Below are 18,729 nucleotides of genomic sequence, written 5' to 3' on the forward strand. Positions count from 1 at the left end.
TTGAACTCGATTGACTTCTTTAGACCAAAACTGTGAAAGTGTTATTCGATTTTGTTAAGAAAAAAAAAATCCTGATTTTGTAAAGAAAAAAAAAGTCTTCAGATGTGGCTTTGTCCATGAATTACACCCATTGGTGTCATATGTAGCTGTTCTCTAGAAAAGATCACTGTCAGGCCCTATAAAATACATGGCGATTTTCCCGCATAGTCTACACGGGTCACATGTACATTCCATGTAAATTTACCCTAAGATTTACTGCATTCTTAACATGCACATTTTTCTATGCATATGCTGCGGATTTCACACTGTGCTAAGCATTGCAATCCTTGGAAAAAGCAATTCAGCTGGGAATACTATTGATCGTGCAGTGAAGGGTATGAAGCGCTGGTTCCCCTTATTTATATGCATGTGAACTGCTGCTCCTTTACTTTGCTGATTAGAGAAGTCAGACCCCTAAGAATCAAACCTAAATGGCAGGGTCAGGTCATCCATTCATTTTGGATGTAGATTTTTACATTCAAATTCATTGCCTTGCTGTAGTGTATCAAACCCACAACACAAATTGTCATAATTTAATTTGAAAACCCACAAAACGGATCAATGTCGGTTACCTAAGGCCCCTTTCACACATCAGATTTTGCCATCAGTCACAATCCGTCGAATTTTGAAAAAAACTGATTTGACTGATGCCGCTGGTTCAGTTTTTTTCTCATCAACCTGTATTAGCGACGGATTGTGATGGATGGCCTCACGCTTCATCTGTCGTTCGACGAATCCGTCGAAAAATGTTTGCCTGTTGGACGGAGACGACGTCCACACTAACGTTTTTTTTGTGTCAAAAAAAAAGGACAGCGACGGATCCATCTCCATCCGTCAATTGGTAGAATGGAAGCCAATGGGCGCAGGATCCATCGTCATCGTTCAAAGAACGGAATCTGGCGACGGATTTCGGTTTTTAAACTGCGCATGCTCCAATTATTATTTAGCCCCCAGCTATTTGGATCCGTCGAAAAACTGATCTGTTGCATCAGTTTAGCCACGATCTGCGACGGACGTAGAGAAAACTGATTGTGACTGATGGCAAAAACTGATGTGTGAAAGGGGCCTAACCAGTGGCGTAACTAGAATTTGATGGGCCCTGGTGCAAAATTTGTACCGGGGCCCCCCCTGTACGTGCACCGACACTTAGGGTACGGGATAATGACACTGACACTCGGGGTACAGGATTATGATGCTGACACTTGGCTCTTACCCTCAGCACACAGCTTTCCCATGTTCTGATATCCATCTTGTCCTCGGCACCCAGCTTTCCCATGCTCTGCTATACATCATTCCCTCAGCACCCAGCTTTCCCATATCAGAGCATGGGAAATCTGGGTGCTGAGGGAAAGAGCCTTTTTTCCTCAGCATAAAACGTTCCCATCCCATGTTTGTATCTTTGTCTCCCCTCGTATATAGTTCTTCAAAAACTATAATGGCCCCCACATAGCCTTCCATATAGTATAAAGGGTCCCACATAACCCTTCATATATTAGAATACCCTTCCATAGTCCTCCATGTATTATAATGCATTTCCCATAGTCCTCCATGTATTATAATTCACCCCATAGTTCTCCATGTATTATACTGCACCACAGTCCTCCATGTTTTATAATGCACCCCCATAGTCCTCCATATATAAAGTAGCCTCCATATATTATAATGTAGCCCCCATAGTTCTATATGTATTACAATGCAGCCCCATAAACCTTCATATTGTATTATGCAGCCCCATACTCCTCCATGTACAATGCACTTATATAGTCCATGTATAAGGTGTCCTTCATGTTTATTATGCAGCCCCATAGACCTCCATGTATCATGCAGCCCCAGAGACCTCCATGTGTCATGCAGCCAGCCCCCCCAGGGTCTCCATGTGTCATGCAGCAAGCCCTTTACCGGGCCTCCATGAGTCATGCAGCCAGCCTCCGGCCCCCCCCCCCCAGGACTCCATGTGTCCTGCAACCAATTTCCCCCGCAAGGACTCCATGTGTCCTGCAACCAGCACCTCCCAGGGCCTCCATGTGTCCTGCAGCCAGGGCCCCCCCAAGGACTCCATGTGTCCTGCAGCCAGTGCCTCCCCAAGGACTCCATGTGTCCTGCAGCCAGCCTCCCCGTGTACTCACTGATTTATAAAAAAAAAAAATTAAAAAAACAAGTACTCACCTCTCCTCCTTCCACTGCAGTTCTGTCCTCACCTCTACTTGTTTCACCGCTGTCCGTCCTCACTTCTGTCATCGTTCCCCCGTGACTCCGGTCGGCGTCCTCCTGTGCTCTGTGCTCTCACCACACACAGCAGTCGCACAGGAGGGATGTCACCGCGCAGACACAGGGGAACACTGATGATGCATAGAGCGGCGCCGGCCACTCTATGCAATATCAAAGCAGAGCGCGGTGAGAGACGGGAGCGCGGTGAGAGACGGGCGCGCGGTGAGAGACGGGAGCGCGGTGAGAGACGAGAGCGCGGTGAGAGACGGGAGCACGGTGACGCCACTGCTGACACCAGACAGGGGGTGCCCGGTGTCAGCAGCGGCGACTGGGTCATATAGCAGCCGCCGCGTGGTCTGGTGCAGAACAGCGCAGCTCCTCCTCCGAGGCCTGGTCGCAATCGCGACCGCTGCGACTGCGGTAGTTACACCCATGAGGACAGGTATATATATATACAGTTCACAGTTTAGCATAAATTCTGCAGCTTGTCAGTGTACAGTTCAGTAAATGCGGCTGCAGGAAATCCTTATAAAATGAAAAATAAAATACTTTTCTGGCATAAGATGCACCCCAGATTTAGAGGAGGAAAATAGGAAAAAATAAGTTTTAATGTTGAAGAGGGTCCATTTTATAATCCCAGTGCGTCTTAATCCTAATGCTCACCAGGGGGGAGCGGCAGTGGTGTAGTGGCTTGGGAAGGTCACAGGAGGGTCGCGATTCTGCAGGCTTGGAGGAGGGGGTGTTGCGGCTCAGGAGGGTCAGCGATGCTGTGGCTCGGGGTGTAGCCATGGGCGCATTTGAATCCCTCGGCTATGGCTTACCAGGGCGGTGGTGGTGGAGCAGGGTCACAGGATGCGCTCAAGGTTGTTGCAGCGGCCGCCATTGATCTGCGGGCGGGCGGTCTGTGGAGGTGTCACAACACAGGGTGTCATGGCGGCGGGTGGTCTGTGGAGGCAACGCGGCGGCAGGTGCATTGAGCTGACTGCCGGCTCCATTGAATCATCCGTGTTTGACGAGATGGACTTCAAGAAAATGGCCGCGGAGGTGGCGCGTGCGTAGATAGGACTCCATGGCCATTTTCTTAAAGTCCATTGTGTCAATCTGCGCAAGCGCTGCTTCTGTGGCCATTTTCTTGAAGTTCATCGCATGAACTGTGAGCGATTCAATTGAGCCTGCAGTCAGCTCAATGCACCCGCCGCCGAGACACCCTCACAGCCCGCCGATCAATGCTGTCCACGCGACACCTCTGAGCGCATCTTATGAGCCCGCTCGATCACCGCCGCCTTCATAAAGCCATATCTGTTTTGTAAGATGCATCCTCATTTTACCGCCAGTTTTCAGGGGAAAAAAGTGCGTCTAACAAAGCGAAAAATATGGTAAATGAGAATTCTGAAGTATTGTGAACACGTTCAGGATCTTTTCCTTGCAGATTTGGTTGTAGAAAAAAAAACTGCAGCATGTCAATTCTTTCTGTGTTTATGCTGCGTTTTCCCCATTAAAAGTAATGAAAAAAAAAACGAAACCAAAAATACATATAATGCACCAAATTGTGGCAAAACCCTTTGTTTTTGCTGCAGCATTTCTCCTGCCAGTAGATGCAGACTTGGTGCAGAAATTTCTGCAAACAAATCTCCATCTTGTGCACATAGCGTTACAGTGTAATAGCACTCAGCAGTGCACAGTCATTTAGCCATATATAGTGCAAAGGACCTGGCTGCCTTCAACAAACTGCTCCAAATGCGTCCCCCACTGCTTACACTCATTGTATGGCACTGATTCTGTGGGTTGTGACCCCCACCAACTCATAGATCAGCCTCAGTCCCTTATCCCCCATCCCCCCAGATTCCAGTGTTGCAAGCACTGGCAGCTTGGTGAATCTTTACATGTTATAATAAAGATATAATGCAAAAAGGGCCAGATCCACTTTTCTGCATTATAGTTACTATTAACCCTGCCCAGCACATGGCTGCCCATTACTACAGAGCTAATGGGAGAGGGAGGCAGCAGAAGCTGAGCGTCACAAACAAGTCACAAACTGTGTCGGCCACTGTCTGCAGCCTCCAGTCCTGACCTGAATCTTCATTTCCTGCACTGCCGGCCCGACATGCATCCACAGTCACAAACAGCAGCCAGTCACTGTCTCCATACCCTGGCTGTAAAAGAGTAGATGACGCGGCAGGCAGTCAGCCCGAGGTCACAGGTAAAGAGGCTAGAGGGGGCGGAGCCGGCCACTTGTAAAAGAGCTCGCATAGTATAGTGACAAGTGAAGTAATGCAGCTCTCGCTCCCTGACACGATCAGCTGTTTATCTTAAGGGCGGGCCCCTAACCTCCCGGGCCCGGTCGCAGTGGCGACCGCTGCGACCGTGGTAGTTACGCCCCTGGGCCTAACTTTCCATGAGATTGGTAAAATCTTATCCACTTTTCTGCTACTGTAATCAACTACAAATTGTACCAGTGCAATTCTGCAAGTAAAACCCTCAGCAATTCCAACTCATTTGGACTATCCCTTTAAGTGATTTGTAGTCTTTTAAACTCCGATTTGTATATCAATACAATCATGAGCTCTGCTTTAAGATGGTGCCCACCCTCAGACACTTACAGATATCGACCCACTGCCTTTTGCCTATGCTGTAAAATAATCCAGCCTTGTATATCTGAAATTGCCAGATCGCTATAACCATGCTCATTAAACAATTTTTAAGGTCACTCTCGATTTATAAGACTAGCAATTTGCACCGCAGTCCTGACGATGGGTGTGCTAGAGTTAAATGCATTAATTCATTAAGAAACACGCCTTTTAATGACTTTTGCGCGTCTTTCAGCTGTCGTGTGCCAGTGTCACAGCTGACACAGTCATGTGGTTTCTGGCAATAGAAGGTCACAGAGTTTGGATGCGCAAAATGCTCCCAAAAGTTTGGACACACCTTCTCATCTCTAGAACAACTGTTAAGAGGAGACTTTGTGCAGCAGGCCTTCATGGTAAAATAGCTGCTAGGAAACCACTGCTAAGGACAGGCAACAAGCAGAAGAAACTTGTTTGGCCTAAAGAACACAAGGAATGGACATTAGACCAGTGGAAATCTGTGCTTTGGTCTGATGAGTCCAAATTTGAGATCTCTGGATCCAACCACCGTGTCTTTGTAGAAAAGGTGAACGGATGGACTCTACATGCCAGGTTCCCACCGTGAAGCATAGAGGAGGAGGTGTGATGGTGTGGGGGTGCTTTGCTGGTGACCCTGTTGGGGATTTATTCAAAATTGAAGGCATACAGAACCAGTATGCCTACTACAGCATCTTGCAGCGGTGTGCTATTCCATCCGGTTTGCGTTTAGTTGGACCATCATTTATTTTTCAACAGGACAGTGATCCCAAACACACCTCCAGGCTGTGTAAGGGCTATTTGACTAAGAAGGAGAGTGATGTGGTGCTACGCCAGATGACCTGGCCTCCACAGTCACCAGACCTGAACCCAATCGAGATGGTTTGGGGTGAGCTGGACCGCAGAGTGAAGGCAAAAGAGCCAACAAGTGCTAAGCATCTCTGGGAACTCCTTCAAGACTGTTGGAAAACCATTTTTGGTGACTACTTCTTGAAGCTCATCAAGAGAATGCCAAGAGTGTGCAAAGCAGTAATCAAAGCAAAAGGTGGCTACTTTGAAGAACCTAGAATATAAGACAATTTTCAGTTGTTTCACACTTTTTTAAGTATTTCATTCCACATGTTTTAATTCATAGTTTTGATGCCTTCAATGTGAATCTACAATTTTCAGAGAACGATCAGTAACAGATTGGTCAGCGTTCATAGTCTGACATTGTTTTCGGCAGCATAAGTCCTGTTTACACAAAAAGATATGCTTTCCGAGAACAGTGATTTTTTTTGACAAACCAAAAGAATATTTCACCTAATAAAAATGTTTTGCTCGTTCATCAAGTCAGCCTGTTTACAATACGTGATTGTCGTGAAACGAGTGTTCCTTGGAATGTTCATTCATTATAATCATGCAGTATAAATGGACCTTGAGTATATTCTTTATACAGGCTACATTATAAAAATTCTACACAATCATGTTCAAATTCCAGGCTTTTTATCATATAAAAAAATAATACCAAGAGGAATCATTTCAGAACTTTTTCCTCCCTTAATGTCTCCCATAACATGTGCAAATTCATGGAAAAACAAGCAGAAATCGTTTTGAGGGTAGAAATAGCAAAAACACAACTATAAAACAATGTAGTTCCATAAGTGTGAACACCTCTTATAGGTGGAGATGTAGTTGTGTTCAGAATTAGCCAATCACATTTAATCTCATGTTAAATAGTAGTCAGTACACAGCTGCCACCATGTAAAGTGAATCTAACAAGAAAAGCCATGGTAAGCAGCTTACAACACAGCAAAGGGATCTCTATCATTTGGCAGCTGGAACTGGGTATTTAGTCAAGGTGGAGGGAATTATGATCATTTCCAAATATAAGTCAATTTTGGCCCTTGCTAAAAAGTTAAAGATTTAGAGGAATTTCTCCTTTCAGCACAAGGATCCGAAGGATATCTCCAACTCAACAAAAGAATGGTTTTGCCAGAAGATCAAGTTTCCAATGGCGCAGACCTAAATCCAACTGATAAAATTGTGTGTTAACCTGAAGAGGGCGCTATACACATGACATGCCCTCGCAATCTGACAGATCTGGAGTGTTACCTGCAAGAAAAATAAACCAAAGATTATCATTTAGTCCATGAGTATACATAATAAAGCAAGTAAAATAATCATGAACAATACAAGGCACAGACTGGTATATGAGGAGAGAGGACCCTGCCCGCGAGGGCTCACAGTCTACAGGGGATGGCCGAGGATACTAAAATTACCAATTCTATTCATCCCATGCTGTTCGACTCCTATTCCTGAAGCCTGAATGCTGTCATAAATTAAAAGGATACTTCAGGAAAGTATTAGTTTAAGGGTGTACATATTTATGCAAACACATTATTTTAGTTCTTTATTTTTCTTTTTCCACCTACTTTTGTTTTTCAATTGAACTGTACAGATTGTAACTAGAGATGAGCGGACTCGTGGAAGTTTGGGTTCTCCGGGTTCAGCCGGGCTTTAGATAAAGTTCTGTTCTCCCACCTGACCTCATTGGCAGTCACAGATTGGGCAGTTCAGGTCTCGGCCCACATACAGACAGCCATAAAACACTGTAAGCAGCTTGTACTGGGCCGAGCACCGAGTGTACCCGAGCATAGCGATGCTCGTTCAAGTGTTTTGCATACGTAAAGAACCTGAACTCCAAACTCGAACACTGATTTTTTTTCTTGCAAAGTCTGTGTTCAGTACGAACACAGAATATATAAGTTGGTTCTGCTCTTCTCTAATTATACCGTGTTTCCCTGAAAATAAGACAGTGTTTTGCTTTCTTTTGCCCTGAAAAAAGCGCTAGGGCTTATTCTCGGAGTAGGGCTTATTCTCGGGTGAACATGGTTGGGGGCAAGGTTACCCTCCCCCCCTAAAAATGCAGATCCCCCTTCCCAGGATAGTCATACTTACCAGACCCCAGGCATTTGTGTGGCTCCCAGGTCCTCCGATGATTTTTGGCGTGCGCTCCCAGCAGGTATGCTGCATGCCGTCCTCCCCTCCGTCTGGCCGACATTCACACATACTATCGCACACACACTTATACACAAACTCTAACTAACACACACACACACACACACACTCATGAGATCGCACATACAATCATGCACACACTCACCACATCCGGTGATACCACTTGCTTCCAGCCAGCAGGGGACTCTCTGCTCTCTTGTCTCTATGATGCGTTCCACCGCTGGGTCCTGGCATTCCACTGCACGGCGTCACAGGTCCTTATACCGGCCAGAGGCAATTGATATCGCTGTATATGGTGAGTGTGGGGGTTCAATCTCGTGTGTGACCTGATGTGTGTGTATGTGTTCTGCCGCAGGTCTTTGATGCGTTCCACTGCTCCCGTTCAGCATCTGGAGAGTATGATTGCGGGGTCTTCTTTCTTCTTTCTTTTGGGGGTATTTGCTTTCTGTAATGAAGTGTCCTGCAGTATTCTTTAACTTTTTAGCTGCATGGACACTTCATTATTGAACCGCGACTAGGGCTTATTTACGGGGTAGGTCTTATATGTAATCCTTACTGAAAACTCCTGCTAGGGCTTATTTTCTGGGTAGGGCTTATTTTTGGGGAAACACGGTAGGTGACATTAAAGATGGGAAAAGTTCTGAAATTATTTTTCTTGGTATGATTTTTTTTTTTACATGACAAAATTTTTTTAAGGCCATGTGCACACAATGCGTTTTTGATGCGTTTTTGGGTGCAGTTTTGTCACAAATCTGCATGCCTATCCTTATGCCAGCAAAGTCAATGACAATTCTGAAGTGTTTTTGCACGTTGCTTATTTTTTCCTTGCAGATATGGGGAAGAAAATAATCTGCAGCATGTCACTTCTTGGTGCGTTTTTCAGCCCTTCCACCCATTGACTTCATTATGAAATACACATGGCCAGACGATGCAGAAAAAAATGTTTGTAGAGTTTTTGTATACATAGGAGTAATTACCTTGCTTATCTCCATGTTTAACAGCCTGAGGCCATGTGGTTTTATCTATCCATATACATCGATGGATAAATCAATAAAATACAGAAAGAGGAAGCGCTGTCCCTGTTCTATCAATAGTATGAGGGTGATGTTTGATTTCCATGACCATAATTCTCTCTGACTTCTGGTATCCTTGTTCTCACAGCAGTGGAAATAACCACAGCAAGTGGAACAATGGCCGTTCTCTATCTGACCGATATTGCTGGGTAACACTGAGCAAACAATCCTTATCTTTATGATCACTATGTAGATAATATAGCCTCATTAAGACAAAAGGGGAAGCTACGGCTGTAATATTGGAACTAGTAGGCCTCATTTATACGTCTGTACCCATTGTAGTCTATGGGCATATTCAGTATCTTATAGTCTACAAAAATAAAATGAGACATGTCTATCTTTGATAAAATCTAACTTTTATTAACTCTTTATCAGGAGAAATAAAATGGAAGTTCTATTGTTTCTTTATGTTTTGTATTTTCTGATATTCACGTGCAGCACCAAAAAGTTGTTACCTTAGGCCTAAGCCACAGGGCATGAAAATCGGACTGAGTGGAAAGCAATAAAACATCGCATTCCACTCGGACCAATATTAACCTATCTGTCAGCACCCATGAGAGATTATTTTCTCGGCCCCAATCGGACCGAGAAAACAATCGTAGCATGCTGCAACTGTAATGCGAGACTCTTTCTCTCGCACCCATTCAAGTCTAAGGGGCGAGAGAAAAATCGCACTGTACGCGCAGTACACCGGTGTACTGCGAGTGCAGGGAGAGAATGGCAATAGCTGGCTACGGAGGAGAGAGGGAGATAAATCCCTCCCTCCCCTCCTCAGCACCGGCCCGCCCCTCCTCAGTGCCGGCACGTCCCCCGCAGCTGAGGTCTGATCGCATGATCGGACCTCAGTCGCAGGGACACTGGCATGACACCCGGCTCCCATTGTGCTGCCAGTGTGATGCGAGGATCGCATTAGTCCCGGTGTGGCCCCGGCCTTATTCTGCTTCTGTGGGTAAGCACAATTATGGCAGTACCAAATTTATATAGTGCAATGTATAATCTATGATTTTTCTACAATAATATTTTTTTTCACTTAATAGAGGTGTCAGTATGGCATTGAAACGCGTTGTGAATAGAAACCTTATTAGCATCATTGTTGAAGAATCCAGCAGCGCAACCCTACTAACGTGTTTTTATCCAGCTGGATCCAATATTTCTTGGAGAATTCATCCATCAGCCAAGGGGAAGAAGAAGCTGTTTTTCTTCATGCCTATATAAGAATTGTGCTGTCAAAACTCCACCAGGTGAGCGTAACCAGCACTTACACATTCTCCCTCCATAGGGTATCACCCTATTACAGTAAAATAATAATAATAATTTTATTGATTTATATAGCGCTATTCATTCCACAGCGCTTTACATACATTGGCAACACTGTCCCCATTGGGGCTCACAATCTACAGTCCCTATATGTATGTCTTTGGAGTGTGGGAGGAAACCGGAGAACCTGGAGGAAACCCATGCAAACACGGGGAGAACATACAAACTCATTGCAGATGGTGTCCTTGGTGGGATTTGAACCCATGACCCCAGCGCTGCAACACTGCAGTGCTAACCACTGAGCCACCACAAGACTGCAGTGCTAACCACTGAGATTATGAGCTCTATTTCCCACATCTAGGCTGAAAAGTATCTGGAGACCTTTGCCAGGTGCTGTGTTAGTGTCGAAGGGCTGATGGAGAGTGAGGGGTGACTGTGGCGACATTATACTGTGTGGGGGAATGCATTGTGTGGCATCATACTGTGTGAAAAAGGCTACTGGGGGGCAAAAAAACTGTATGTGGGGACATCATCTTGTATTATGTGGGGGGCTGTGGGGGCATCATAGTGTGTGGGAGTGCTTTGGGGTTATCATACTGTTTGTGGGAGCATCATTGGGGGAGTACTGGGGCACATGCTGTATGCGATTGGCTGTGTAGGGCATTATGCTGCATAGGGACTCTCTGAAGACATCATACTGTTTGTAGAAGATTTTGTGGGCATCATACTGTATAGATGGCACACTGTGGGCATCATACTGTGTGTGAGTGGCTGTGGGGGGTATAATGTTTGGAGGCAGCTGTGACGGCATCATACTGAATGGGAGGGCAGTGGGGGTATCATACTGTTTGTGGAGGGACTGTGGGGGCAACATACAATGTTTGAGGGAATTAACTACATGAGGGCCATCATATTGCATGGGGGAATGTGGTGTGTCAGCGGGATTATACTGTGTGGAGAATGTACTCTGGGAATAATTATATTTGTGTGGTGGAATATACCGGAGGCCATCATATTATTTGTGGGGGAATATACTGCTATGGGGCATCACAGTGTGTGCGGAGAAATGTACTGTAAGGGCAAATGATGTGTGGGGTGGACCTAAGTGGGCATTATACTATGTGTGGGTCAAATCCTGATTGTACATCCTGTTCCTGCCAATGACGTCAACAGCAGCGCAGAAATCCATACTAGTTTCCCGTCATCCTACTATGTGTGGGTGGCACTGTGCTGGTCCATGATAGCAGTACTATAATTGGAGGGAACCCTAAAGGGCCTCTCCAAGAGCAATATTTCTGTGTGGGCTCATATAATTGACTAGACAAGGTTGGGAAGTGGCTTAGTTTAATATAAAAATTTGTGGCAAAGTTGTATATTACTTCTGTGCAAAAACGTATTTCACTTTCTTGAGGCCACCCTACTCACCTTCTTTAGCACCATTGATACAGTAGTATTTAAAGGGAACCTGTCATGTGAAAAATCGCTATTAACTTGCAGATAAAGGGTTAACCTGCAGGTTAATAACATTCTGTACCTGCCTGGCGCCCACACTAAGTGCCCCACTGCTAGGAGGAAATTAACTTTATTCCTCCTGGCAGTGTTTGGCTTCCAGTCATAGGGGAGGAGCCAGTGCGGGTTCAGTCACCACTCTGTGTATAGTGAGCGGTGGCTGTAACCGCGCCCCTGGCACTGACTGACAGCTGGGTCTATTGCAGAGCGGCTGCCAGAAGGAAAAAAGTTTATTTCCTCCAGGCAGCAGGGCTCTAAGTGCGGGTCTGGTTTAGAACGCTATTACCTTGCAGATTAATCCCATAACAGGGGATCAGGTCTCCTAGATAGGCTCTCAGGCTTGGGAGCCTTAGCTGTCCCTGCTCCCAGAGATACGTTTAATGGTGACAATGTCTGGGCTGCCTTCGTTACCCTCCTCCTGGTCAACTCTGATCTAATACTCCCTCTCCCCCAACCCAGAGGAGGACTGTGACAGGAGTGGTGAACTCACAAATATGGACAAATAGGGAAACCAAAACTCTATCACACAGCATGCACACAAGGAGATATATGAAAATACGTCATAAAGAGTATGGAGGCAATAACCAGAGAAGAGGATTTCCACAGCACACCAAGTAGCACATAGCAAGTTACCAGCAACCATCTCACAATAGCACATGGAGCGGGTTAGCAAAAGCTATAATCAGCATGGGAAGACAAGTTCCTCCACCTTAAGAAGGCATGGAGTACCTGTGATAGGTCTCCCACAACATGTGATCCAAACAGTAATCGGCAGTCTTGGAGAAATTAACTCTTGCAAATCCAATCACTAATGAGCACACAGCTAGTCGGTGCCCGAGCCTGGCTGTGCAACTCAGAAGTACCATAGAAAGCATAGTGGGAAGTGTCCAAGTCTGTAGTCTGAACAATGTCTGATGCCACCATGACACTCGGCGAGCTTAGAGCCAAACACCATGTGACAATCTGCAGGTTAATAGTGTTTTTCACATGACAGTTTCCCTTTATTAAGGGTGTTCCCTTCTACATACTTCTAAATAGAAACGCATTATATACTATGCACGTTTGCCACACTTTGGTTTAATGGGTTGAAGTGAAGATAATGACTATAGTTTGTACGGTATGTGAGAGGTCATTATATGTTTTCTAATTACAGTTGGGGACTTGTTGGCTGTTTGAATCATCGGTGTATCTTTTTTTTTTATTTTCTATTGTGTTCTTTTATTTATAACGACGTTTCTTCCTATCTTGTATAAAAACACGTTAAACACTAAGTTTGTGTGCAATAACAATTAAAGGGAACCATTCAACAATTTTTTACATATGGCAGTGGTGGTATGGATGGATAGACGCTTGTCCCTCAGTAAAAAGGATACTTTTTTGTAGAGATTCAGTCTGGCGATTTAGATCTAATGTAGAAGTGATGAAGCTGGAAGAACACTGAGGGGTATGTGAAGGCACTTTGAAGAAGCAGTGCAAGTGCATTAAGGCCGAGGCCACACGGGGATTTGTGCAAGTGCTCGCATGACACTCGGCACACGCTCGCAGCTGCAGCCGAGTGTCATGCGACTGTGGCGCAATCAGACCACAGTTGCGGAGGGAAGGGTCAGCACTGCAGAGGGGAGGTATTTATCTCCCTCTCTCCTCCGTTTCCGGCTGTTGCGAGAATCACACTGCTCTTGCGTTGCAACGGTGTAACGCCAGAGCAGTGCGATGTTTCTCTTGCCCCATATACTTGAATGGGTGCGAGTGAAACAGAATCGCATTCCACCTGCAGCATGTTGCGACTGTTTTCTCGGCCCAATTAGGGATGAGAAAATAATCGCTCATAGAGTAATATTGGTTCTAGTGGAATGTGATTTTTTTTTTTTTTTATCGTATTCCACTCGCACCGTTTTTCTCGCCGCATGTCCTAGGCCAAACACTCCACCCCGAATATACCATGAATTCTATATGTAAAAATGTGCTGACAGGTTCCTTTTAAAGGGACACTAATCCTAAAGTCTCATGTTCTCTGCATTCACAGCACAGTAAAATACATACTATTGTTCCCTGTTATCTGCCATTTCAGGCTGGGTAGATGCCAACTGCAGTGTTTTTTGTTTTTTTTTTATAGGATTACAAACAAGCGCTCCAGAAAAATGTCTGCTCCCCCCATGATTACTGCTTCAGCTGTGATTCCGAGACCCTCCAGAAACATTGACCTACATACGTGTGAATGAGATTAGCAGCTGCTAAGGTTTAGTGCTCTTCTTAATGAATAGCACTTGCTTTGGCAAAACAACTGGCACAGTGAAAGGCTGCAGAATAGTGTTAGATACAGGCAGTAATATGTTGGTTCTGTGTGATATTTCGGTACTATGTATATAACTAAGTCATACTAAATGTAATACAGAGAAGGGGTAGACCTGGAGGGTCTCTGTAGCCTGCATGCCTGCTGTGTACTCTATGGGTAGGCGGAGAGATGCAGGCGATGGATTCTAGTGGAAGAGGCAGGGCCAGGACAATGACAGCTGTTTTGTGGCAGGGTAGCTGGGAGGAGAGAGGATCAGTCAGTACAGCTTCTGCCAGGAGACAGAACAAAAGCCTACTCATCCCAGACAGCATGGAGCAAGCAGGGGACTTCTCAATGACAATTCCCCTGATATTCACAGCTTTAGCCGTCATTCTCGCCACCCTTATAGTCAAACTTCGTGCTGCCAAGGAGAAGCAGCCATCTGAGACTGTTCAAGAAGAAAATATAGAGACATTGGCAGAAGAACCCTCAGAGATAGAAGAGAAAGACAAAGAGGATCCCATAGCGGAGGACGAAGTGGGTGAAAGGACAGCGAGTGATGGGTCAATCCCAGTGGAAGAAGTTGGCACACTTGAGGAGTCACCAGAAGCCAAGGACGAGAGCGAAGTAGAAGAATGTGCTGCCAAAGAGAGGACCCCATCCAGCCACTCAAGTCAAGAAGATGAGGACAGTAAGGTAAGACTGGAGACGCAGTATTCCCACAGTAGAGTGGGGATTACAGACCTAACAATTCACCAAACACCATCAGTAAAGTAAAACTTCACATCTCAAGAGGTTACGTAGCTTGTCGTAGCCTTTTCCACTAGGTATGTCCGACCAGTGCCAGTCTTAGTGATGGCATCATCTCTGGACATTAACATCTTGCCATCATTCAGTTTGTATATTTTTAACCAAATTCTAAAGTGTGGTATAAAGTGTATTTTATCCTAGGCGGGGGTTTATGGACAAGTTAACTTAAAAATGGCTGCAGATGAACTTTTAGTGCCAGCGTGTAACTGGCATCCAGCTGTCTGTACCCGCCCTGGCTGCCTACAAATGCATATTCATTTTCAGTGTGTATTGTTAATACCCAGTGGCACAATAGTGTTAGTCTACTTCATTACTGGACATGCCTCCTACAAATGCCTTACTATGGGTAGGAGAAGTAGCGTTAGCCATAAAAATACACCAGTATAGCTGAAAATATATCCAGTACATGTGATATATATTAACTTTTTAGATATACATATGTCTATGGAGAAGTAGCAGAGCTGAATTTGTCATTCAACTCTTTGGAGTTCCTTGAGTCACAACAACGGGCTTGATTTTATATAAAAGTGCAGAGAATATAACGTTGCGTTACCCTGAGCTGCGCCAGATCTGTATGTGTATACTGTACCTGGCGTGCCAGTGTTTATATCTGTGCGCCAGCGAGTATCTATCTGGGACAGCCTAGAATGTGGCACGGTTGGTATAAAGTAACATGTAGGTCTGCCAGACCTTCGCGCAGTCTGTCTGCCTGGCCTTGTTTGTGTTGAATTCTGCCCTCTGGGTTAGGAATTTTGGTCTCATACCCAGGAACAGGCTCATTTCCTGTCCACATTCCTGCCCTGTAACCCATTGCGGGCTTCTCCAGACCTCTACAGTTTGCCGCCTACTCCTACCTAGAGCTATCGCCACTGGAGCACACTAGAAGAGCTATTTCATCACGAGTTGTCCTCCTTTGTGGTCTTTTATATATTGCTTTTATTAAGCTGACCCTACTGGCGGCTATAACATCTCCACCAGGGAATGTCACAAACTTTCCCGAATGACAAATCAGGATTACTGGCTATTTCTCTATATAACTTGCCTTATAGAAGCTGGCGTTACAGCTACTTTGGGTGCCATAATGGCTAATCATCCAGCTGTCCCAGAAAAAGTGGCATGCTAGAGCTCTTTAATTCTGCCTGCACTGCAGAAAAGGCTGGACTAGTTTTATAATCTAGAATATATTGCTCATACAGACACGCCAAGCACTGGGTGGAGGTGACTCGGATTAGAAGGTAAAAGCTGTGCTTGACCCACGCGCCGCACACATGTGCTCACAGAGGCGGCATACATAATACAGATGTTTTGGCAGGACATAGATGATTACATAACCATGTCGGAGTTAGAGATACCTTATTTGGGTTGGGTGTTAAACATTAAGTCATAGCGGGTAGCTTGCACATAACTTCCAGTGACTCTACTTGTAAGGGCTTCTCACAAACCTATTAATAAAACTAATTATGTAATATACTAAGCGGTGTAATACCAGATCCATTATGCCATTACTTTGATATCTCTGCTGTCAGGTGAGTACATTTAAAGAGGACCCATTATTTTGTTTTATTGATGCTGCTCCAACTAGTGATGAGTGAGCACTACCAGGCTCGGGTGCTCGGTAATGATGAGCAAGCCACTTCCATGCTTAGGTGTTCAGAACTAGTGATGAGCGAGCACTAACATGCTTGGGTGCTTAGAACTAGTGATGAGTGAGCACTACCATGCTTGGGTGCTTAGAACTAGTGATGAGCGAGCACTACCATGCTTGGGTGCTCAGTACTAGTGATGAGCGAGCACTACCATGCTTGGGTGCTTAGAACTAGTGATGAGCGAACACTACCATGCTTGGGTGCTCCGTACTCATAACGAGCAGTTTGATGCTTGGACAGGCTTGACTCGTGTACCGAATATAATGGAATTCAATGGGGAACTCAAATATTTTTCCAGAAGATTTTTCGGAAAAATGCTTAAGTCCTTATTGACTTCCATTATACTCAGTACACGCGTCGAGCCCGTCTGAGCATCCTTCCTCGCTCATCACTAGTTCTGAGCACCAGAGCATGGTAGCGCTCGCTCATCACTAGTCCCCAAGCGTGGTAGTGCTCGCTCATCATTAGTACTGTGCACCTGAGCATGGTAGTGATCACTCATCATTATCGAATACCCAAGCATGGTAATGCTCGCTCATCACTAGTACTGAGCACCCGAGCATACTAGTGCTCGCTCATCACTAGTACTGAGTATGGTAGTTGTCACTCATCACTAGTACTGATCACCCGAGCATAGTAGTGCTTGCTCATCACTAGTCTCGAGCATGGTAGTGCTTGCCCATCACTAGTACTGAGCACCCAAGCATGCTACTGCTTTCTCATCACTAGTATCGAGCCCCTGAGCATGGCAATGCTCGCTCATCATTAGTACTGTGCACCTGACCATGGTAGTGCTCACTCATCACTACTCCCGAGTAGTCTGTTTTATTCTTTATAGTAATTTGCCATGTGGTTCCAGAGATATGGACCTTTTAAGTTACTGCTAATTATATAGTCCAGGGCGAGTTGCTCACTGGTTATTAATGAAGAGTATCTAAAGTCATGCCCCCAGGAAATCATGTGAGCCACTCCCCTTGGTAAAGACCATAAAAATTAGCACTTAAAAAAAAGAGGTTTACATATCTGGAGCTGTATGACTGAGAAACAAATATATATATTCACAGGAATAGCGGGAATAAGAAAAAACTGCCTACTGTGGACAAGTCCTCTTTTTCTACTGAATAAGGGTTTGGACTCTACCTGTGCACCCCACTTATCTCAGAAGTGCCACATAATTATTCATTGACTCTTTAAAGGAACTGTCAATTTCCACTAAAAAATTATATATTATTTACTCATTTTTCTAATATAAATACATTGATCTCTGATCCTTGCAGCATGACTTGCTTGTATTTGACACAGAAGAGTTTCCAGTGTTGGCACGTCATCAGAGCTGTGTGTACCAACTGACTGACTCATCTCCGTCATTAAGTGTTGTTTTGGTCTTGGGATCAGACCTTCTTAAGACACACGGATTGCAGAGAAGATAATTGGAAGAAAGCTGAGGTGAAACAATGTGGTAATAACACTACTCACCAGCAATGGTGTCTCCATCACCAAAGTGTTTCACCTCAGCTTATATTTATTCTTCCCATTATTCTCTCTGAAATCCACGTATCTGAAGAAGCTCCCAGATCTGAACAGATAAATTGTTTAATAAATAAATTTGGATAGCATGAATAAATTGAATAAAAATTTATTGATCAGCCTCAAAACTTTCCTTCTACATTATGGATATTGGAATGATGGACACACCTTTGGTCACAAGACCCACCCGTCCACCTGTGTCAGGAACAAAGCAGAAGTAGGGCTGAGGGACCTTTGCTGAACTCGGAAGATCGGACACCTTTTGTAATACAAATATATTAGTTAGGCCCCATTCAGACGGTGGTATTTTCAGTACAACCACTCTGTTCATTTTCAATGTGATTGCCAGAGATAGCTAAGTACAGCACTTGCCTGTCTCGTCCCCTTTCCTATTGATATTGAATGAAATGGAAGTGCGCATCCTCAATATTCAATCCATTTCAGAACCCCATCCTCTGGATTTATGGGGTCTCCAGTTGTTGGACCTTGCCAGAGTTCAGGAAGTTCCCGGTATCCCATGAATATAGGATTCCTTCCAAGCTTGATACAAACATTTTTAAGTCATGTGCAGGTGCACATGAGAGATGGTCTGTATTGAAAAGTGTGTACTGTGGTGTATTTTACAAACTAGAATAGTATATAAAATAGTAAGCATCTCCTCCACCCGTCTGTAGTGAAGACAAGCACAGTGAGCCAGTCATGTCCGCATGGCCATCTGTACCTGGCCTAAGTTCTATGCATCATGAGAATTTTTTTTACTGAACAACCTCTTGAATAGGCACCCTGTC

General features: G+C 44.8%; 1 protein-coding gene across 4 annotated transcripts in view; it reads left to right on the forward strand.

Annotated features, from left to right (window-relative positions):
- Nucleotides 1-14,145: 14,145 nt before the first annotated feature.
- Nucleotides 14,146-18,729, forward strand: part of MXRA7 (matrix remodeling associated 7) — an 81,520-nt gene continuing 76,936 nt past the window's right edge. For 2 of the 4 annotated variants that reach the window (XM_075349556.1, XM_075349557.1), the window contains exon 1: nt 14,209-14,654. In XM_075349556.1, the coding sequence (XP_075205671.1) occupies nt 14,289-14,654 (366 nt within the window). In that variant the 5' untranslated portion in view covers nt 14,209-14,288. Of the gene's footprint in view, nt 14,655-18,729 lie in introns of all 4 variants that reach the window. The other 2 variants (XM_075349559.1, XM_075349558.1) reach the window with 2 other exon arrangements.

The sequence above is a fragment of the Anomaloglossus baeobatrachus genome, chromosome 5 (assembly GCF_048569485.1).
Source record: "Anomaloglossus baeobatrachus isolate aAnoBae1 chromosome 5, aAnoBae1.hap1, whole genome shotgun sequence".
In the NCBI taxonomy this organism is placed as follows: Eukaryota; Metazoa; Chordata; class Amphibia; order Anura; family Aromobatidae; genus Anomaloglossus; species Anomaloglossus baeobatrachus.